This window comes from Sus scrofa, chromosome 1 (genome assembly GCF_000003025.6).
Source record: "Sus scrofa isolate TJ Tabasco breed Duroc chromosome 1, Sscrofa11.1, whole genome shotgun sequence".
In the NCBI taxonomy this organism is placed as follows: Eukaryota; Metazoa; Chordata; class Mammalia; order Artiodactyla; family Suidae; genus Sus; species Sus scrofa.
In genome coordinates this window covers 208,388,299-208,411,690 of record NC_010443.5, presented here as the reverse complement: position 1 = coordinate 208,411,690, position 23,392 = coordinate 208,388,299, and the positions used below count along the sequence as shown (strand labels likewise).

The 23,392-nt window shown below is 34.8% G+C and overlaps 1 protein-coding gene across 10 annotated transcripts in view; it reads right to left on the bottom strand.

Annotated features, from left to right (window-relative positions):
* The window catches only part of NFIB (nuclear factor I B), a 245,108-nt gene that overhangs the window by 15,814 nt on the left and 205,902 nt on the right, over positions 1-23,392 (bottom strand). For 2 of the 10 annotated variants that reach the window (XM_005660096.3, XM_021063652.1), the window contains exons 8-11: positions 21,977-22,161; positions 17,458-17,623; positions 14,388-14,470; positions 3,984-4,072 (exon numbers count right to left, since the gene is read on the bottom strand). In XM_005660096.3, the coding sequence (XP_005660153.1) occupies positions 3,984-4,072; positions 14,388-14,470; positions 17,458-17,623; positions 21,977-22,161 (523 nt within the window). Of the gene's footprint in view, positions 1-3,983; positions 4,073-14,387; positions 14,471-15,818; positions 15,913-17,457; positions 17,624-21,976; positions 22,162-23,392 lie in introns of those variants that run through there. The other 8 variants (XM_021063676.1, XM_021063685.1, XM_021063648.1 and 5 more) reach the window with 7 other exon arrangements.

Here is a 23,392-nt window from a genome sequence, read left to right as displayed (position 1 = left end):
ATATATGTACATGCATGCCTCATGTACACACACATATATATGCTTACACATATGCATATGTATGTGTATATATAGGTACATGATATACCACGTGTGCATACACACATACCCACATACAAATATTTATATACAAATATATAGTTTGCAACCCAATATTGAAAATTACTTTAAATATTCATTCTTAAGTCACGGAGGACATATTTTACAACGAAAAATTTATGGACAAAGCAATGAAAATGGTACCTAGATGAAGACAGTGTTATGCAAATAGGGTTAGTGTAGGAAATGAATGGCATTATTCCTTCCCATTTTGCCCTCCCTCTCCTGACCAACCAGATTCAAATAATCTTTATTGGCTGCTAAATTTCTCCTGGGAAATCAAGCAACTCTCTAGAATTGCAGTAATAAACGACAATTTCTTACAAAAACATGTGTAAAGTAACTACAGAATGAAGTATTCAACTCATAGAAAGGAACTGCTAACACATGTAACATGGAAAATAGCTGATAAAACTCTCTTCGGTGCCATTCAATTATGGCATCAGCAGAAACACAAAAATCTCTCCAATTATTTCAGTAAAATCTTCATTTATTCATTATTTCAGAGGCTGAGCAAATGGTTTGTGTAAACATATCCTTCAGTAACACGCACATGTTTATTTTAGCCATCTGAAGGCTGCTGCTATGTTTATAGAAGCCATCAGACACATACAGCCACTCACTTGTGGCTTTGCCTTTTCTTGAAAGGGGTGAAGGGGGAGAAGAGGGAATGAAACAATAAATCCAGTTTCTCTTTTGCATAAAGCACTCCCCTCCAACGTTTTAAAATAACTTATGTTTATATTATTCTTGGATTGTCCTTTGGCTTTCTTTTTCATTCAATTATATTGCTCTTTCATACTTGATAGTACAAGCTATGTTCTGGCTATGGTTTCAAGAAAGCAAGCCAGTTAGGGAGTTAACTGCTATATTTGTTTATACCCACATAACTCACATATGTAACAGTGTAATTTGTCCACATCAGAGGACAAAGCACAGACAAAACAGTACCCTTCTGAACAGCATAAGCAACTCATCACCCATTACCCTGCTAAGAGCTGAGCCCCTCCTGACTCCAGCAGAGGGGAGCCCTCCACCAAGGGATTTGATTCTGGGTTAACTGCAGTACCTGACCTTTGGGTTAGAAAAAAAAAATTTGTATTTTCAAGATGCAAGCAACACACACACACACACACACACACACACACACACACACACAGAGAGAGAGAGAGAGAGAGAGAGAGAAATGGCTCACAAAACTCTAAGGTCAAAACAACAAAACACCTTCAGGGTTGCAACTTAATAAGTCTGTGAAAACTTTGCAAAGGAGTCAGCTTTGGTTCTGAAGGGAATGTTTATACATTGGGGGTGGGAGTGGGAGGGGGGGTGCATGGAGAGGGAGGAGGGAGGAGGATGAAAGAAATCTTCTAGCTCTGATTTCACTCGCCCAGCAACCACAGCACTGCCATTTTTCAGTCCCGACGAAGGAGCTGCATTTGACATGGAAAACACTTCTACAGAAGGACTGGCACAGAGCAGAAAAGGGGGTGATGGTAGACGAGCGATTAATCCAAGTAATAGCAACAAACAAGAATCGAAACAAAGCAAAACCAAAACACCTTTTTTGCTTTGTCCTTTTCTACTACAATGTCTCCAGGGATTGCCTTTTGTTCAAAACAAAAAGCAACTACCACCATAAAAGTAACCTGATATTTCTTGATTCCACTATGACAAGGGCAAATTATTTAATTCTCCAGTGGAACAGATCTATATTTCTCATATATTTTCACTTTATTCAGATTGTTCTGAAGTCGCAGCAGTGCTCTGAAGATTTCAGATGTTTGTTATCTGTTGTAAAGGTAGTTGTAGTGTTACAGACGTGTGATTTCTTTTTTCAATATATTTGCTAGGGAAAAAGAAAACCTATTGTGCTTCATAAATAACCACAGCGCACACACTGTAAACCATAAATACATTATGAATATGTTATGCCACAGACAAGGTCTAATTGTATTATCAAATATGGACTCCATTCATGCCTATTTTTGAAAACTCTTCACAAAGCAAAGCAAATTGCTGTCTCACTTGAGTACATTTCTTCTGAACTATATGATACTTGGATTTTAAGAACTGTGAGTTTTGTCTGTATCAGTCACACAGTATTTGGGATAGCCCACCAAAGAGATTCAATAAAAACCTGTTGAACATTAAACATGACACCTGCCATTATCAATTATGTGCCTTCTGAATCATGGTCAAAAGGGAAGAAAGAAACAAACCAAAAGCTACCTGTTTTTGGAAGCATTAAGGCCATTCTGAATAGTATTATCTACTACTGCAAAAAAATTATTTTTGAGAGGGAAAATAAAAGGAATCTTAACTAAATGAATTCTGATTTTTTTTCTGAGTAATTATAACTTGAAACTGATTTCCACATCAATGTTTCACCAAGAAGGTGATTTGTAAGATGAGCAATGCCTTCCTAAGACCTGAGTTTAGTCATCATCTTAATTTACATCAATACCTGTGTTCTGTGGTGATGCATTGTCCACTCACCTTTTCCTTTTGGGGATATCAATTTTTGAGTTGAAACATCACTGCAAAGTAGGTACAGTTATATTTTAAATCTCCCATGATTACATCCTTATTTTGCTTTAATATATTTTAGCAGTACTATCTGATTTTAGAAAAGTATGTGTCAATCAGTAATCCACAGATTTGGAAGTTGACACAGCTATAGCCACATTTAAAAACACAAGTACTCACCGTCTGACTTGCAATTTTTTCTAAATATGGTAAGGCTTGTGTGTAAAAATGGGCCATTTAGCCAACCATCAGAGCATGCACTATAAGGATAAATAAAATTATGTCCAAACATAATGCTATCAAGTTGAATCAAATTAATTTTTAAAATAGTTATTAATAAAGATGTTTTAAATAGGAGTTCCTGTTGTGGCTCAGTGGTTAACGAACCCAACTAGTATCCATGAGGACACAGGTTCAAATCCTGGCCTCACTCAACAGGTTGGGGATCTGGCAGTGCCCTTAGCTGTGGTGTAGATTGCAGATGTGGCTTAGATCCTGCACTACTGTGGCTATGGTGTAAGCTGGCAGCTGCAGCTCTTCCAATTCGACCCCTAGCCTGGGAAATTTCATATGCCGCAAGTGCAGCCCTAAAAAGACAAAAAAAAAAAAAATTAAAAAATTAAAAATTAAAAAATAAAAGAATACATAAGAAGCTGAATGAGCACTACTTACTTTCTAAAACCAGTACATGAGACAGTACCAAAACTAGTTTCAGAAATGAATGTTTTTCTCAGCCAACCAAATAAAGTCAATTCTCCATGATTCACATCAATGTACAAACAGAAGGTAAAACTTTACTTAAACCAAACTCTTTTAGCTATGATTCCAATAATCCCCCCCACTCCAAAAGGTATGAATGTTGTTAATAAAAGTTAAATCGACTAATTTGAAATTTTTCTTTTAGCTTTTCCCCTCTGACAGGGGAATAAATGAATAGTAAAATGGCTTAAAGTTAACAGTAAAGAAAAAGAGCTGAAATGAGAACAATCTATCAGGTAAAAACCCAATGCTTTATCCTCAGAAAGTTGAAAAATCTTCCCTAAAATTGTGATTTCATTTTTTCAGGTCCTAAAATCTAAGTCTCAGATCCCCTCCCCCACCCCCAATAAGTATAAATTGTTTACAGCCTTTGACAGCACTTAGAAATTCTAATCACCAATTAGCATATTTCTAGTCTCCAATTAATACGAAGTTGCATCTAAAGAAGAAATAAAGGAAGAGGGTAGAGAAAGAGGGATGGTATAGCCACAACAAACTAAATTTTTAACATATTTTCTGTAAAGCTAGTTAAAAACAAACACTGTAGCTCATGTCATTTTTAGGTGTAAGTGTAGGGTTGGAAATAATTAAAATGTTACCTTTGCCAAGTAATTCCCAATGTATCCTCACTGGTACTGGGGTATAAATGCCTGCCGTTTTGATTCATGGTCCAGTCACAAATCCTCAGCTGTCAATTGAAACCTAGCAGTCAGATATGGATCGAGCAGTACTACAGTTTTTAGTATTTAAATGAACACATGCAAACTAGTACTGTACATGGCATTAACCTTACTTTCCCAAGAGGCAACTTAAAGAAAAAAAAAAAAAAAAGCAAAAGAAAATCTTACTCTGAAAAGCAAAATTCCTAGACTTTTTCAGAAAAAGCTATTGCAATATGCTTCTCTATTAATTAAAGCATATAAAAGAGTGCTTAGAACATAACAATTAGACATCAATTAGAGTACAAAATGAGCTGAAATAAAAGCAAACGTTAATGTTCAATAGATATATTTTAGAAAGAAAATAAAAAAGCTTTTTTTTTTATATGTAACATACCAAATAATCTGTACGGAGTAAAATAATAACTTTAAGCATGCAGATTGCAAAACACAGAAGACATGCAGTTTAGAGGGGAAAGGTCCACCTTGTAAACATTCTCCCTAACTTAGGTTTAGAAGCATTGAGGTATGCAGTTTTAGAGGTTCACTAATTTTGTTTCACTCAAAGTGGCATTTCTTTCCCCCAAAGAGTTGATAAGAGTTCCTACTTTTATTTGAAAGTCAGAGTAATGGCATTTGAAATACTTTACCACATCTGAATAGAGTGAGGAATGCACTGAATACAAGCTGAAACAAATTCTTCCCAGATCTCCAAATCATCAGCTCTGCCTTTCAGAGGTTGTTCCAGTAACCCTATCCAGCTCTGTTTGGTTAACAGCTGCCCTACAGTGCTAGCAGATTTATTGAAAAGATATATTGCTTATTTTTATGCTTAAGAAAGTAAACTTATCTGGCTTTGGGGGGAAAAAACACTAGGAAAGCATGGTTTTTAGTCTGTAGATAGCTGTGCTGTAAATTAACTGTATCTTGCATTGAAAAGATGACTTATTCATAGCAATCCGCTAAACCGTGTTTGCTGCTTTTCTGTAAGAATTTCTAGAAGATGATGATTGGAGCCAAAGTCCCTTTAAACTTAGGATAAATTATTTTAATCTTTTCTGATAATGTTATGGCTAAAAAAAAGTTGCCTATTAAGAATCTTTTCCGTTTAGATTCTCTAGTTTCTATATACTTTCAGTAATAGTGATTCTGGAGTTTCGGAATATGTGTGTTTTCTCACTTTTCTATAGATCTATGAGGCTCCAAAAACACCCCCTAAAATTCCCAAAACATGTTTTAATTATACTGATATTTCAGATAAAAGTAATTTTAGAAATTAAAGAACTGGAAATCAATCAATCAATCAACTAAAAAAGTTCCTTTAAGGTAGACAGATAAATAGATTGAAAGACATGTAGATTTTGCTCAGGATATGTATCATACAGTAAAGACATTAGAATGAAAATTGTTCCCCAAATGCACTTTAACGCTTGCATAAAGAAGAAAATGTGTACTTGATTATTATTATTATTTTGCTTTTTAAGGCCACACCTGCAGTATATGGAAGTTCCCAGGCTAGGGGTTGAATTGGAGCTACAGCTGCTGGCCTACACCTCAGAAACTCAGGATCCCACCTGTGTCTGCTACCTACACCACAGCTCACAGCAACACTAGGTCCCTAACACACTGAGCGAGACCTGGAATCGAACCTGAGTCCTCACGGATAATAGCTGGGTTCAATTTCTCTGAGCCACAAAAGGAATTTCCTTGATTAGTTTTAAATCAAACAGAGAACTAAATTTTATGGCAAGATTTTTTAAACCTGCTCAAAATGGATCATCTAATCAGAAATGCAATGTGATGGGGCAACCTGAATTTTTTTTTTTTTTCCCAGTAACAGTACTCGCTTGTCTCCTTCAAAATACATTTTGTTCCAGAAATACTACAAAAACAATCTAAAAATGGTTCAAGAAGCTTGGCTTTGTATAACAATTACCTTAAGAACCACTCATAGATTCTGCTCTAGTCTTTGTTTTGAGTCAATTAAACATTCCGAAGAAGGGAGAGGTGTATTTAGGCAGAACTCATATTAATTCTCCTAATTATTAATTTCAGGTTAGCTTCTATGGGCCTTTCAAGTTAGACTGGGGGTTTTCAGAAAGAGAAGATACTTTCACAAAACCAGTTGAACCTAAGTACCACTCGCTGATTGGGTTGTCCCACAGACAACTGGGAACACTGGGTCTCCTTGGAAGAATACGTATGTAAATCAGTTTTTTGTTGATCATGTTGCTAATTTTTTGTTTATCATCCCCCCAAAAGGTCAAGTAAGCTATCTTCAACCACCTGTGCAACACTTAAAATACTTTTGGGCTTTTCTTTCCTAACGGTAGTCTCAAAGGGATTAAAGCTGACTACAACTATGCATTTTCAATGCATTTAAAGATAACATGCATTGGAAATATTGTCTCCCCAAATTATGCTTAAATACCTAAAAAACAATCACTGAATATACTTAGCAATAATCTAAATGCCAAAGAAAGTGGCAGGATATTAATTGGTATTGAATTAATTTCCTTTCAGTTACTGAAAAAATAAAATTTATATTTAGCTATTTAGATTGTGCACCAGCCTTATCAACATTTCCAAAAATTTCTGAGGAGAAAAATTTAATACCTGCTTGTATATTATAACTTACTTAAGCCAGGTTACTTGACCAAGAGCCTCTCTCTTCATTTTCATTATTATTTATTAATTAACCTTCTTTTGCATAAAGCATCTTTGAATTAATAATTAATAAACCTCCTGATTAAGTAAAATTTTAAAGGTGATGGTGTGGCTAGGAGAAACAATAAATAATTGAAATAAAAAGTGTATATTCACTGAAGATTTCAATGACACTAATTCCTAATAAAATCAATGCTTAATACTCTTGAATTGGATAGTCCTGACTTGACAAATTTTGAACAGAGTCTAAAGGTGATAAAAGGTAAATATTAGGTGTATTTAAGCTTCTTCGGGCAATATGTTAACTATTAGTGTAATTTAGAATTCCTAACAAAAAAGGATTTTATATTAGGCTTTAAATGTTTAAAATAATAGGTGATAATCTTATTTGAGTTTACGGTAGTGATTCTTCAATTTCTCTCCTGTGAGAGAGTCAGTGTTACATAATTTACCTATCAATTCATTTTTAAATTAAATTTTAAATCTTTAATTTTAGGTGGTACATAAACACATGCTTTTCATTTACATAAAAATTTTCTACAAAGCTTCGAAAATGGTCTAGTGATTTTTCCAAGTATTTTTCCTCAAAAAATAGGAAATGACTCCCCTCCCCAAGGTAATTAAATTTCAAACACCAGGAGCAAATTTGTTTAGAAATTTAGTTAGTTAATGTTGTGTGTTTGTAGCAATTATTACATTTGTAACAATATCAACTCTATGACAGATCTGATCATATGCACATCCTTACAGAAATGCACATGTATAAATACTTTTAAATTTTTTTATTTATATGCACCTACCAACATGAAATAGATTGTCTAGAAAATTAAGGTAAATTTTACATTAAAACAATTATGCCCAGATTTCTAAGAGCAAACAGAAGATGAAGTAAGGAAGTAGGATTCCCCTTCAAAAATAGCTTTGAGAAAAGGGCTGAGGTTGAAAAACGGGGCCAGACAGAGTTAGAAGTGAGGGTGAGTTTTTTTTTTTCACTGCATATGTTTCCAGGATGAGGTTCCATAAAGTCTCTGGAATGCAAACCTTGTTCCTTGCCCAACTCAAATGAGACTGTTTAAGAAAAACAAGGATGGGGATCACCTAGTTTCCCTCAAAAATTTGTCTAAGGGGAAATACCTAAAGTATGAATCATTATCCTTACCTACATGACACTCAAATATTCATGCAGATAGAATCAACAATGCCTATGATTTCTAAAGGTCTGTTTATTCACATGATGGCCCTACATTGTTATTAACAGGGGATTTTGTTAAATGCCTTGCAATTAGCTTTGGGAACAAAAGAAAGAAGGTAAGAAAATGTTCTACTTTGCTGGACTCAGCAAACAGGCTGATGTACTAACAGTCCCTTATGATGACGACAACTCTCAGTTGAACCAATAAACCATTAAAATGTAAACAGAATAATCAACACAGGCAAATTTATCCCTTCACTTTTTTTTTAAGCTTCCAGTGACCCTCAAGGGACTATCTTGAAAGAAATGTTTTATGTTCTCTTATGTTTCTTCAATTCTCCAGATAGCCCCAAGGAAAGAGATTTTTAGGGGGATGGAGGTGCTTTTGGGGGTGGGGTGCTTAAAATAATCTTTCAGGATACGTACTTTCCTCTTAACTCCTATATTAGTAGATTTTTATTTTATTAATTACCAGAGAGCAAATAAAATGGCCTTTGAATGAATAGGATGTAGCCTTACTGAACAAGCAAAATGGTCACAATAAAATTGTGGTTTAAGATATGTGTGGGACATATAAACATTTAAAAATGGAGAAATATTCAAGGTTATCCTGTTATGTTAAAGTTGCTATTCTAATATCAAGTTCTGAAACCTGTGCTTATTGATATTTAATTTAATAAACATGGTAGAATTAAGTTAAATGTGTATGCATAGTTCATGAACTACATAAACATTACTGACCATAAATTCTAAGTACTAGAAAATGAAAGGAGTTTTTTGTGGGTTTTTTTTTTTTTTTTTTTTTGGTTTTTAAATTAAGACTACTTTAACCTGTGAAATTTAAAGTTTCAGTAGAACTTGGAGATCACGTAGTTCAATTTTTTCATGTTCCCTTCCAGGATAAGGACACAGGACAGAAAAGTTTAGAGACTTGTCCAAGGATAGACATGTTCTGTCATGTCAACAGTGAAACCACACCTCCTGAACCCTAATTCCTGTTTCCCACACCGGTGTGCCTGTCACTGTTCTTTTCTTACCCTATTTTTCATATGCAGCTCAAGACTATTTAAGGCTAAAATGCCTATAATTATAATTCTTCATAGTTTCCTTTATTTCCTTGATTCCACTTAGATCTTTTAAAGTTAAGATTTTCAGAAAAGAAGACAATTTTTGCCCTTATGATTTGATGGACTGAAATTTAAATAACAGTAAACATTATTTTTACATCATCTAGAAAAATTTATCTTGGTATCAGCCTTTGGTAACCAGTAAGTGAATGAATGAATGAATGAATGATAAAAGACAGACCTTGGAATTTTTTTTTTTTTTTTCAAATTTAGGAACTAGCCAAAAAGCTAAACATTTGCATAGCCATTATTTTGACAGAAACTTCCTTTAAATGTGTTTCCTTTCCAGCTAGCATATGTGAAAAGTGACCTCTTATCCATTTACATACCTACCCAGAAGTCATGTGATAGGGTTTTACGTCAAGCTGTCAATTATGATAACAGACACAATAAGAACAGCCCAAGTGTTGATAGCCCACTTCCTGACTTCATTGAAAAGTTTGTTGATAGTCCACTTGTGTCCTTTCAATTGCCTGCCTTTAATAAAAGACTACCTTTCCAGTGCTTTTAATGTACCTAGCTTTGGCTTTGCCATTTGTCAGGACAAATATAAAAGGATTTCAATTAATATCTTAGATTAAAAAAAAAAAAAACCTACAGAGGCTGAGTCTTAAAAAGGCCATTTGATATAACATCAGTGTAACAAAAAGCCCTTCCTAATTCTAGTTTCAAAATTATATCAAGAAAAGTGTTGAAAACATTTTGATATAAAGCAGCCCAGTGACTGAAACTGAAATAATAGCATTATATAGTCATGCAGGAGGTGTAACATGCGGAAGCTCAGGCACCAATAAAATCCATGCGTCTGTGTTAAGTAATGCAAGGACTTGAGTTGATCAGGCCATTTATTCATTAGCTCTAACAATAAGTAGAATATATTGTCAGCAGATAATAATTTTGAAATTATGAAGATAAGCCTTATATCCTATAAACTAGAGCTTACTGGACTTTTTGTCTCAAGGCATAAGTTGACTTCTCATTTGCTCCATCTCCAATCTCAAATCTATACCCAAGGTTAATATGTACTTCCAACAGCAGGTTCAAGTAGTAATTTTTTTATTTCCAAACTAGAAGCTTCTTAGCTACAAACTTTTATTTCCAACTTGCAATTAGGTTTTTTTTTTTTTATTCTGTTGTACTGATGTATGATAGTAAGGATTTATACTTTCAAATTATGACCTTACACTCAAGTATAACCATAATAATCAAATTAATTGGACCCTTTTATATTAGCAAACTTTCTAGGATAACAGAGAAAGAAGGCCTGCAGTTAACAAATTCATAATGAGGCTGATCAGATAAGAAATTGGTGCTAATTCAAGTAAGCTGTCTCATAATTGCTATTTCATACTAAACTTGTTAGACTGAATTATAAAATAATTCCTATATTTTCTAAGCACCACCCAACATTCTGCTATGCAATTCCCATATTCTCAGGGAGATGAAATTTGGGAAGTATAGCTCCTTCATTGCCTATCTATCATAATTAACATCCACAGTGTGTTCAGGATGTATAAGGCGGAAAGGAAACACCACATTTTATTAAACTTCTGAAAATTAAACCAGAGAGAAGGTCCGTGACACTTCTGAAAAGGTTCCAAATCATAAAAAGACATTTCTCAGCAGAGACTAAAGAGCTCAGTTTGCCAAAGACCAATGAGTTCTTCAAGCCACCACACCATCTTCCAAAAGAAAAGTTCAAGAAGAATGAAGTTCCAATTTTAAGATTTCTCCCACACCAATAGTGAATGCATTAAATAAGCCAATCATCCCAAAGACAGTGTAGCTCCAGACCCTAAACAACACATAAGATTGAATTATAAGAGGAAAATTTTAAAGTCCTGATCAGCTGATTATTATCACTAATTAGAGAGGACTGTTTGTAATGGGAAATGATCAATTGGTTTAAAGAAATCTTTTTGAAACATGATTATGTAATTTTTTTTTTAGATTCAGATGAGATATCACATTTAAAATGACAGTGAAATTTCTGTATCAGAAAAAACTACTATTTCAAGGCAGTTAGCGACCAGTATTAATCAGTAATAATCATTATAAAAAGGAGCACAGAGATGTATAATTACTAACAACAACTGCATGTGTACAAGTTAATGATTATAAAAGTGTATTTTGGTATTCAGATCTGCAAAAATCTCTTACTAGTGGAGTACAGGGTTAATTTTAATATTTTCCATCTCATTCTAAGAAGCCAGTGTCCTTGCATGTTAGAAATAACTATATTGAAAGCTCTGCTTTAGCGTCATTTTGTGTAAAGATTATTTATAAGATGGTCAAAATTATTCAACAATTTGAAATTTATTGTTAACTCTAATTTATGTAGGCTCTATAAAAGTTCTATTCTAAGAAAAAATAGCACTCAACAATGCACATCAATACTTTTCATAACCTAAAAGGATAAATCTTTATAAAGCAGCCACCAATAAACTGAAGAATGTACCTGGTGACAATATTTATTCTTAAAGGGTCATGTATGTTAAAGGCTAAGGGGAATGTTTAAAAGAACCCTCTCAGACTAAAACCATTGCCTTTCTAATTTTGAATTTTTCCTGGCTAATATAAAATGATTGATTACCTTTATTTCATGTACCCCTTGATTTTTCTTTTCATTCATCATTGAGTACTTTAAACCAAATGCATTTAAAACCGGCTGCTAGAAGAGTGGTCTCTTTTAAATCTTTGTAAAGTAATGAAAGGACACAGTAAATCAATCTCATTTCTGCTGTAGGAAAGAATAACCTTTACTCTATTGAAGTCATTTAAACTGTTTCTGTCCCTCTGTTCCTGGACAGTAAACATAAAACTTTATCTCTAGGATTCTTTTAAAATTTGAAAGGATTAAAGCAATTAAAAGCTTTTAACTAGAGCTTTAGTTTAATAATACACATGTATAGTAGAATAGGCATATGCATTCATTTTCTGCATACTTCAAATTGTAGCTTATTATGAATGGTATATTGGGCTTTTTCAATTAAAAAAAGCACTCATTCTTTCATTATATAGAGGACAAATTGTCAGTATGGCTTTTAAAACCAAACATATTTTTAGCTATGAAGCTTACATAATTTTTCTTCCAAGGATCAATACACATTATATATTCTATAAATATCAACCACATTTGACAAATCAAATCATATTTGTATTGAAAGAGGTCTTCACTTTACATTATCTACTTAAAAAACAAGTGGTGGACTTTGGTGAAAAAAGGTTGTAGCTCTGGAACACACACATACATATATTTTTCAATTAAAATGTGCTCAGAACTCTATCTACATTAAGATTAGTACTTTCTTAATTCTTGCTAAATTTTCTTGAAGCAACTTTTACATAATGAACTTTTGTGATCATAATTACATGGGGCTCTAATGATAGTTATAAGTGATAAATAAAAATAAAAATTAGGAGTTCCCGTCGTGGCACAGTGGAAATAGAAACGAACCCAGCTAGGAACCACGAGCTTGCGGGTTTAATCCCTGGCCTCGCTCAATGGGTTAAGGATCTGGCGTTGCCGTGAGCTGTGGTGTAGGTTGCAGATACGGCTCGGATCTGGCATTACTGTGGCTGTGGTGCAGGCGAGCAACTGTACTCTGATTAGACCCTAGCCTGGGAACCCCCATATGCCATGTGTGGGGCCCTAAAAAAGAAAATAAAAATAAAAATTAAAGCTGCCATAGGTTAGAACAGGAGGATGAAAAGATTATTCCTAAATACATGAAAGTGGTTATAATATTCTAAATGTGATTGGAGCTAAAACTTTAAATAATGGAGGCATGATTCCATGAATTAAAAGTTAACTGAAAACCGGAGACATGTCATAAAGAATGATGCAAATCCTACGACAAGAATATTTCTGAAAATATGTGGAATGATTTATAAGAAACAAGTTTCTAAACCTATAAATCCTGAATGTTTTTAAAAAACACAAGGAACATATACATTTGTCAAATAGAACCATATTATAGTAATTATAGCACATTTCATATTATAGCAATTTTAGAGGTGAAAAAAAGCAACATTTCAGAAAATTATGTTGAAAAGCCAATGGCTGGCAAAACCACTAATTATTATTTGGTATTTTCATAACTGTGTACAGATGTTTTTAGTTAGTTCTCACTCTTTTGTCTTGTTTTGTTTTGATTTTTTTAAAACCTGGCAAAACGTCAAGTATCTTGAATAAGCTATCATCTTTACGATTTTCTCTGAACTCCGCATGTGGTGACCTTTCATATAGGCAGTCTGCCACCTTGGCCTGCCACTGGGCGGGATTTGCAAATTCCGCACAGGCACAGATAGGGATGATAAAGCATAAACTACGTGGACCAGTCTAAAAAAAAGAAGCTGGCCTGAGTACATGCATGGAACTTGCTACATCTGTAAAAACACATACAGATGCACATACAACTTTTATTACAAATGAAGAGCTAGTTAGTTAATACCAGCTCTACTGACTCAATAAAGACTATTTTTCCTTATGTAATGTTTTGAACACTGTTAATTCCAAACTGCTCTGCTCATCAAAACTTGAGAGCAGCAAACATATGCATCGTAAAATATATTTAAATTATGAAATGTTTAGAATTATTTCTGTCATCCTGTAACTATAATCGTGGGATTGCTATATTTGTATGGTCCATGCTTTTGACTATGGCTAATTTGTTTATAAGCCACCATTAATCCTGGCTGTATATTTTCACAGTTTGGGTAAACACTTCATTTGCATTAAATTTACAGCATTAATGAGATGTGAAATTTAAAATGCTACTTGAAACATAAATGATGTAAGAAAGCAGAAGCAAAAAAAAAAAGTGTTTTATCACATCTGAAATCAGTAAACCAGTTTAAACCTATTAAAATAGGAAAGATGCCTCGCCTGAGATTTTAGCTTCATAACTCATCTTTTTAGACTAAAATACCAAAATGGGGAGTAAAACATCTGGAAAATATGAAAGAGCTCAAAAAAACACATACGGTATAATGCTTCTACTCTAACTGGCTTTTAGATCAGTTTACAAGTTTTGTCTTTGGAAGCTAGAGACTAGTAAGTTCTCAAGAGCCAGTAAGACTGAGAAAAATACTCTTTGCCTGAAACACTGTGATTCTTGGATGTTACTGATAAACGCTACAGAGATGGAAAAGGTCTTGAGGCAATTTCAGAAACCCTGTTTAGAGAGGCAAGAAACAAAGGATAAGTGATCAAGTATTGTGGAAAATGAAATGATCAATCTCTTTCTCAGAAGCCCCAGGAGCCCCATTCTGAGTCCAGATCTGAAAGGCAGCACGGAGAAAAGCACCAATGCAAAAGCGTGTCTACACCGTCACACCTGGGGGAAACGTGCCCACCTGTTGCTGATGTAGGAAGGATGGGTCTCTTGGACTTAGTCCCACATATCGATTGGCTTGAGATGTGCCTGAGGCTGTGTAGGCTGATTAAGGAAGAACAAAAACAAAGATAAAAATTGTGAACTATCAGAATGAATACCCTGTCCATGTAAAAGAAACCCAGAAAAGTGGGACTTGCAACCAAAAAAAAAAAAAAAAAAGGTCTTTTTCTTTTGTCTGAGTGAATACCAGCTGATCTAAAAGAAATGATGATAGATGACCTCAAGTCAACTACTTTATCCCCCCTTCCCCCAAAAATCTATCCAGTGAACCAACTCCCATCCTTTGGTGTGGGCATCTCACATCTGCCAGGTTATATAGCCTTGAAGGATTACCAAGGACTGGCCAGATAGAAGGGTCTTTTTTACTAGATGTATCTTTTTACCAGATATTAGTTGTCTAATAATGGAATGATCAAAGGTGGTGTGTGATTCTAAATGTAAAAGCAGACTGAAAGTCTGTCAGGAAAAAGGGAAAGTTTTTAATGATGGGATTTAGGCAAGTGTGCTTGATGATACAGATGAAAAATGTCTGACTGAAAAATCTTACTAAAAAGAAAACCTAATACTATTAACATTAAGGAGAAGGCCATTATACCATAGAATAAATTAGCTCAGTGTTCTATTTGATGTGAAAATGAACAAGTTTGATTGAAATGTTTCTGAAAAAAATTCTTTCTTTTCCATAAAAAAGTGAATTTTTTGGTGCCTAGTCCAGGGAGGGAGTTGACGGCAGTTTTTAAATACTTGGCTGCCAGGTAGTAAGTCCATAAAGTGAATACTCCTTCAGTTATTATGGTCTCACCTGGCAAGTACTTTTTGAATAGGTACTTTTCAGTGCAGAGTAAGTTTTCCAGTTGGAATAAAAAGAAAAACTAAATTTTCACCATTTATGTTACAGTTATAGGTCTAAACACAGCTAAAATATTTGGTTTAAAACCATCAGATCAATGAGGAATCTAGGTATTAATTTTTAAAGGCTTTTTTTTTTAGAACCAATATATTAATTCTGCCATGTTCATCTGATCCAGCTTTTTTTAGATCAACTTTTTAAAATAGTGAAGATGCTCACAATTCATCTTTTAATGATTTCCAAATAAAAAGGGCAGCCATATGCAGTCAGGGGCCCATAGTCAATCTCCAGACGTCTGGGATTCTACACAGAGCACCGAAGAGCCTCACCCTTGCAGCTTGGGCACCAAGTCCATTCTATTCTTTCTTTTCAACCATGAGAAAGAGGTTTCCTTGGCTTCTGTGTTCTCTTTAATTTTACTGACTTATCAATTCAATGACCAATTTCTCATTATCAGTGGTGCCTATAGGGAGCTGCAGCTACAACTTGGTTTATAGGAAAGAAAAACGACTCACTCTATTGCTTTTATGCAGGAGTGGAAAATGGACTGATGCAGCCATCTTTATACAACCAAGATATTCCTTTTGAATATTTTATGATTTTATAAGTCAAATCAGATCCCCTTTTGATCAACCTGTATGTGAGTATAAGAACAATTCATTAACAAACAGGCTGACAGTACTCCCATAAGTGAACTGCGATCATTTCGGTCTAATCTTCCCTTGAATCTCATCTATTAATGTCACTCTAAGAGTAGGTACCAGAAGTTTCTGGAACTTTTGATTACTCAAAAAAAAAAAAAAATTTTCTATTTGCTTTTATTTACATTGCTGACTTTGTTTACTCAAAGATGCCAAGACATCACTTTTAAAATGTGAATGCAGTATTTTAGTAACTATAACATTCATCGTTAACCTGCAGCACAAAAGATTATTCGTCTTCTTTGACGGAATCTCACTCATTGGTGCATCCAGGGGAGGGTTCGCTAGAATAGGATCCTCTATCAACCAACCAGTGCCTAAGCATTAATGATGACTGATGGGAACTGCAAGCTTATATGACTGTATATGTCTGCAGGGCTTCATGGATTTTGAGAAAGAAATGCGTAATTCACTGTACACTCAAAATATGGTCCATTTATCTCGTAAGGTTTCTTCCTAGTCTTTCAGAGGCCACACACACACACAAAAAGAGCGTTTTTCCAATGGCCAAGAAATAAAGAGCCAGTGGTGCCTCTGTAATTTCACACTGGAATTTCTAGAGCATGGGGATTTTCTTGCTCTAAAAGAGAAAACAGAAGCTCTGGCTTTAAGATACAACTACAACTGACAAGAAGTAGGATAAATCCTCCTGACTGGAACTTTATCTCTTCCACTTTACCAATCTTGCACACCAGCTCCACTTCTAGGAAGCCAGCAGTTTGGCAGTTTGGATGATGCCAGTTGAAAAACTGTGCAATAATTCCTCATGTACTTATGAGTACTCTATACAAGGAAGCAAAGGAATGATTTGGGTTATAGGTATGTGCTATGTAAATTCACTGGCTAAATCTCTGACACCTAAAATGGTACGGCCATGATGAAATGCTGATGCACCATCATAGGCTAAAAAAAAAAAAAGAAAAAAAAAAGAAAAATTTAAATTGCAGACAATAAAAGTGCAGGTAGCTTCATGTGCCTAATACTAAGCTTTGAAATGTTTTCTCCACCCAACATTGTGTGACTGTCTCACAGTGACATAACCTACAGTGATGTAAACATGCAATTATCTTACAGAGGTACTGATTCAGTCTGCCTTGTGAAGGGGCTTGATTTCTATAGGAATGCTCCAATAACTAACAATTATCTAATCTCTCTCTGGGTGATATAAAAACCTTGCACACTGTTATGATATTTAGTGCATTTCGATGTATACCTTGAACAAGCAGGCATGACTTGCTATTTCTGTTATAGCTATTTACTCCAAATAAGCTTCTCCCTTTTCAAATATGATTCATGGATTGAAATTTGATAAGAGAGAGCATGAGAGAGACAGGCGACATTCATGCCTGCTAGTTCCACATAAATGAGAAATCTCCATCTGGTCGGGTTGCTGGAAAAGTTGCCGTGTTTTCCACCTTGGATCTGATATCCAGTGGTGCCTCTGATGGACATTTCTCATTTCCTACAGAAATACTTACTGGTTGCTGTAGGTGAAGCTGCCTCACCTTCAGTGGATGTAGTGATGGGTTTAGTATCTGTCATGGTCAGAGTCACAGGTCGCACTGCACTGGGATGGGGAGAGGGTGCCAAGACAGGAGTGAAATGGCCAGGCACTTTCCCTACCACTTGACCACTGCTGTTAGGCTACAAAACAAAAACAGAATGCCGGGTGAAACAATCCAAAAGGCAGTCATCTCGCTCATCAACTCCACTCAGCACACTCATCTGAGTGGACCCTGCACGCTATGGGTAACCGCCACATCACCCTTCTCAAATCTGAGTCAAAGAGGCTGATCAAGAATTGGAGTAATGAGAACAGCATTTAAAAGAGAGTCTTCAGCTTCAAAGCACTTTACATAGGTTTAGTGTCTTTCCAACATTCTAAGAACCAGGTAAAGATCCTTCCATTTAGCAGGACAGAAAACCCAAGGGAAAACTTAAATGCTGAGCCCCAGGCCAAAATGGCAGTCCTTACTGGGCTAGTGAGAATTAGAACTGGTGCTTCCTTTCCTTCTGCTCTTCATCTCTACAGTGAGTCAATTTTGCCTTTCAGAATACAATTTTTACCCTAAGAATGATATCACTGAGACAAAGAAGACAAGAATGTCTAGGAGACCAAACGCATTAAACTCAACAAGTTCAGTCAATTACAGTCAAGGCCCATTCTTCTGCATACAAAAATCCTAGCCCTCGCTCACACACACACACATACACAGACACACACACATTGGGTAATTTAGATTCTAGGGTCTCCACTCAACTTACGATGATTTGCTAATATAAGCAGGTAGAATGGTATTTATTTATTTGCTTATTTATTTATTTATTTATTTAAAATTTTCTTTTTAGGGCTGCACCTGTGGCATATGGAAGTTCCCAGACTAGGGGTCAAATCTAAGCTGCAGCTTCTGGCCTACACCACAGCCATAGGAATGAGGGATCCGAGCCACATCTGCAACCTACACTGCAGCTCATGGCAACACCAGATCCTCAACCCACTGAGCGAGGCCAGGGATCAAACCCACATCCTCCCGGACACTATGTCAGGTTCTTAACCCGCTGAGCCATGACAAGAACTAAGAAAGGTATTTAAAACATTTAAAATGTCAGGGTCCCCACAATGATATAAAAAGCTGACCTAGATGTGAACTTATACCTATAAATAAAAGATTTCCAAAGTAAATTAACATGTGCTGAAGTGAAGTAGAGGACAATCAAATACACTCTTGTTACCTGAGCTACTCGTCCACTGCTGGGCATGGAAAGTTGCACAGAACATTGATTGTTAACATTTGTGGGAATTAACTAAGAAAATCCCCTGGGCAATGAAAGAAACGTTACCATTATCTGAGTTTTAGCCCCAGGTAAAAAAATAGTAAATAGTGTCCATAGTAGGAGATAAAATCCTCAGGGTTAAGGATTTGAAGAAATACTGGAATGTATCTTTCTAGACAGAAAATGCTAATTTTTAGTTATACTGATGTTCGTTTCTCCGCTACATAATGTATCTAACAATTTCCTATGAGGGTACTCTCCCAAAATATTTAATCTTTATCATCTGCACTGTTTTTAAAGGAAAAGTCAGTAATAAAGCAGAATATTTATCCAAATGCCTACACATAAATTACAAGTAGACATTTCCTTAAAGAAAAAGATGAATGGTTAATAAGATGTAACTATTAGAATCTAGAGACATGAACTAAGGCTTGGTTGGCTTCCTCAGAGGCCACATTATTTATTTTATAAAAGTGGACTTTTGAATATCCTGACTATTCATCATGAGTAAATTAAGTATTTAACTTTAAGTCGGAAAAATTGACCAGGTTTTTCCCAGTATGGAAACTGAAGAGAGAGTCATATCTTTAGACTAATTTTATTTAAAATATTCCATTAAATAGCATGACTGACTCACTCTAATCGGTGCAGCAGAAATGAAATTAATCTCCAAATTGCTGTGGGGAGGACAAGGCATCTCAGTTGCTCAACTTAACAATCAAAATCAGGGCAGTGCTGGAGGACACTACAGGTGAACAAGTACCCATTTTCCCCCATTTTTACAGCTAAAATAGTGAATGCCAAGAGTCTTATTTTGAAGTGCAAATTAACTGGTTTTTGAGTTGGAATTAAAAATCAAAGCAGATATACTGGTCCTGCAAAAACAATTCTGCAATTTACAGTAAAGACCCATTTTTTCAAGGGGAAAATGCCACTGGTTTCCAAAGCAGACTATCAGCTCCTGGTTATCTGACCACTGCAAAAGACTACTTTGTATTATCTCCCCCAAGCAAGAAGAGTGATCTTGTTTTATGATTGGTAGTACATTCGGTAGCAAAAAGCCTTTCTATATATCACCTTCACCAAAACAATTTGGCAGGACCTACCTGGGAGCATGGAACAGAAGAAATACATTATTGTCAAGAAAATGCTATATTACCTTCCCCATTCTGCAAGCTTTGTCTACTGGAATTGAATCAACATAAACCTGCAGATTTTTCCCTCATTTTAAAAAAGCAAAAGTGACACAGAAAGAATTCCCAGGCCAACATAGACAACTTTTCTGAAACTCAGGGTCAGAAGAATAGCAGAGTTATTTCTTTTCAATTTTCTATCAGTTCAAATAGATGAAACTACACTATAAAGCTTCTCTTTCAATGCCATTAATAGATGAACTTTCATATTATAGATATGAAAAGAGAGACATCTTATCTGAAGATGAACAGCATTAGGAAAGGATTATCCTACTTAGTACATTGCTCCTATTATACAAAATCCTGAAAGGGAATTTTTTTTTTTTTAATTGAGATGAGAGTAAGATGCTTCTCAGAAGCTGGATCTTTACCTTGAAAATATGAAAAAAAAAAAACTGAGAACAATATAGGCAGATTATCACCTAATATGCCCTCTTAACTTATAAAGAAATTGAAATATACGTAAAACAAGCACTGAATAATTAAAGAAATGCAGAACACTAAGGGCCTGATTTTAATTTGCATAATTTTTCCCCTAACAGTGCCTAATTAAGACATCAGTTTAAAAAAAAAAAGAATCCAATGGAACTCTAAGATTTTCCACACTGAATTAACGTTAAGGACTTTTAATGGATGTCTTAATTAGACTTTGTTATTCATGGAAATTCTACACAAATTAAAATCAGACCTTGTGTGTACTGTTCCCAGCTGAGTCTAGCAAAATGCTCTATGGAATGAGACTTCTGAATCCATGCTCTGACAACAAATTTTATTTCTAAACTGATATACTAAGATCCCACTGTTTTATTTAGTAATTATTATTACAATCATTAAAAGTGCTATACCATTTGAACATTTTCTCCTAAAATACAAAGAGGTTAATTTTGTAATTCAAGGATGGTATATTTAGTTTAGTATTACTAGTCAATGAGGTTAAAGTACAGGTAACCTAGTTTTAAGTAACCCAAATAGTACTGGATATGTTGTTATTCAAAAAGTTTTTTTCAGGAGGGACCATTTTGCTCCATTTTAACAATTAAATTAAGACCAAAGGGATTTTTTCCAGATCTTTCTTTGTTAATTCTAAATTAATATGCACATACTATTTACTGGCATTTTAGTAACTGAACAGCATTAATGACTGAACACATATGAAAATCCCTCAGAGCATTAAAAATCATGATAAGAAGTGGACAAGAGGCTTGGAGGTAAAGTAGCAGAGCCAAATACCAGACCATAAGATCGAAATTACATTACAGATTTTCACTAATATGTTTATTGATATACTCAGCTTTGGCACAGACTGCCTACTTGATTGTGGAAAATCCTCTTACATCAAATCCCCATGAAGTGATATCTCCAGTAGAGAAACCACATATTTAGGGAGTGCAAAAGGCATGTGAGTCATCTCACTTACACAAAGAATCCTTAAAACCACTGCATAGTGTTTACAAAAAAAGGAAAAAAAAAACAAACAAAAAAAGACACTTCTGGTAATGTCACTCATTATGAAATGCAGTCATGTCTGAGCAAAGAATATTCGAGTAGTCATCAAACACTGAAAATGTTTACATTACCAAAGCTTATTTTAATACCTAATAGTTAGTCTATAAATACAACTCTAAGTTCTTTTGTGTGTGTTTATTTTAGCTCATACTTTGCCCCTGCCTGAAATAAGCACTACGTCTCTGTGTCAGACCAGGTATTTCAGAGGTGTGATCTCCAGCCCAGAACGTTTTTTTTTTTGTCAGTGTACTTTCTGCATCAACCTTCTCTTCAATCAATGGAAACCCAAAAGCATCAAGCCAAGAACATCTGCACAAATGTGCCCCTTTGGGGCAACACAATTCCTACCTGTCAGTCAGCCACCTTTCAATAAAAACTTATTGAGTCACCAAGAAACTTCCTGAAGATGGATTTCAAAAGCTGGATGTTCTGCCAGACACAGCATCTGAGTAAGCTTCATGGCTTACTGTTAGTCTGTGCCATCTCCCTTAGGCTCTAATCACATGTTCTCTCTCATTTTTACCTGGCTGGTTTGCGGACTGGATGGGTCATAAGAAGGTACATAGTTCTTCAGAGTATCCTGAGGATTCAGGTGGGGAGGATATCTGATTGTTGGATGAGAAAAGTAGCTTGATGGGGCTGGAGGAAGAATAGCTTGTGTTGGAAATGGCAACGGTGAGGGTGGAGGTGGAGTTCGAGTTGAGATGACTGCAGAAAACAGAAAAGGAAAGGTTGACTCGTCAGCTGTTTTTCTTACTTCTCCATTCTGAACCTAAAGAATCCTGTGAAATTATAATACCGATGGCCACTTCCTTTTTTCCCTCCAATTTAACTGAATTCTCTTCAAATAAGTTCGTCTTTTACTCTTCTTCTCAATGCCAGGACAGCTAAGCACACAGTGACATAACCTCCAGTCCAGGGAGCTAACAATCTTGCTTTCTAAATCCATGAATGGTTAAAAAAAAAAAGTTTCTCTTTTATGGGTTAAGCCAATGCTTCATAAAATGTTTAAGCAAAGGTATTTCCCATCAGAATACATTCTTTGATTAAAAAGTCTTTGTCTCAGAAGTCCAGTCCAAATCACAGCATTAATTAGAGGGCAGGGGATCCATGAATTTTCTCCCAAAATTCAAAACAAAAGTGTAACCCAATTTTAAATAGTTATTTTCCCTATATATCCTAGTTGGTGGTTATTTAGAAGGGAAGCCAATCATGAGTAAACAATAATGTCCTGAATAATTACCTGTTATTATATAAAGGCTTATGAATATTTAAACAATAATCTGGGAAATTTTTTTTTTTAATGAAAAGGTCCCTTTTAAGACCAAAATAGTTCTATTTTCTTCCTACTCTGTTTCTACATGTGACTTAAAAGATATTATTGAGATAAGACCAAGAATAAAACCCACAGAAATACACATTTAAACTTTCATATAGGCATGCTAATTTACTCCTAAATGACATGTTTTATACAGGGAAATAATACACAAAACTTGTAATGTGAACAATGTTTAATTATTCTATAATTTTTCACATTAGTATGATCATTATTTATTACTTATTTTTTGAAATATAATTCTTAATTTAAAAAATAGGGAAATAATATAATTAAGTGTACAATCGTTATCCCCCAATGTTGAATTTGTACTTTACATAACTACAATTTAAAAGTTCCAACCAGTATATATAGAAGTGAAGATTAAATGTCTGTTTCTAGTTACTGTTTTGATCTGAATCATAGGAAATTACATATGATAAATGTTTAGTGTTTTATGAGACAACTTAGCAAACAATATGAAAAATAAATTCTTTCCATGACCCAGAAATGAAAATCATCTGGAATGACTTATATCCAACTTTGTAATTATGTGCCAAAAAAAAAAAAAAAAAAAAACTTTTAAGGAATATTGCTTATCTTTTCCAAAGAAAGCTTTTTCAC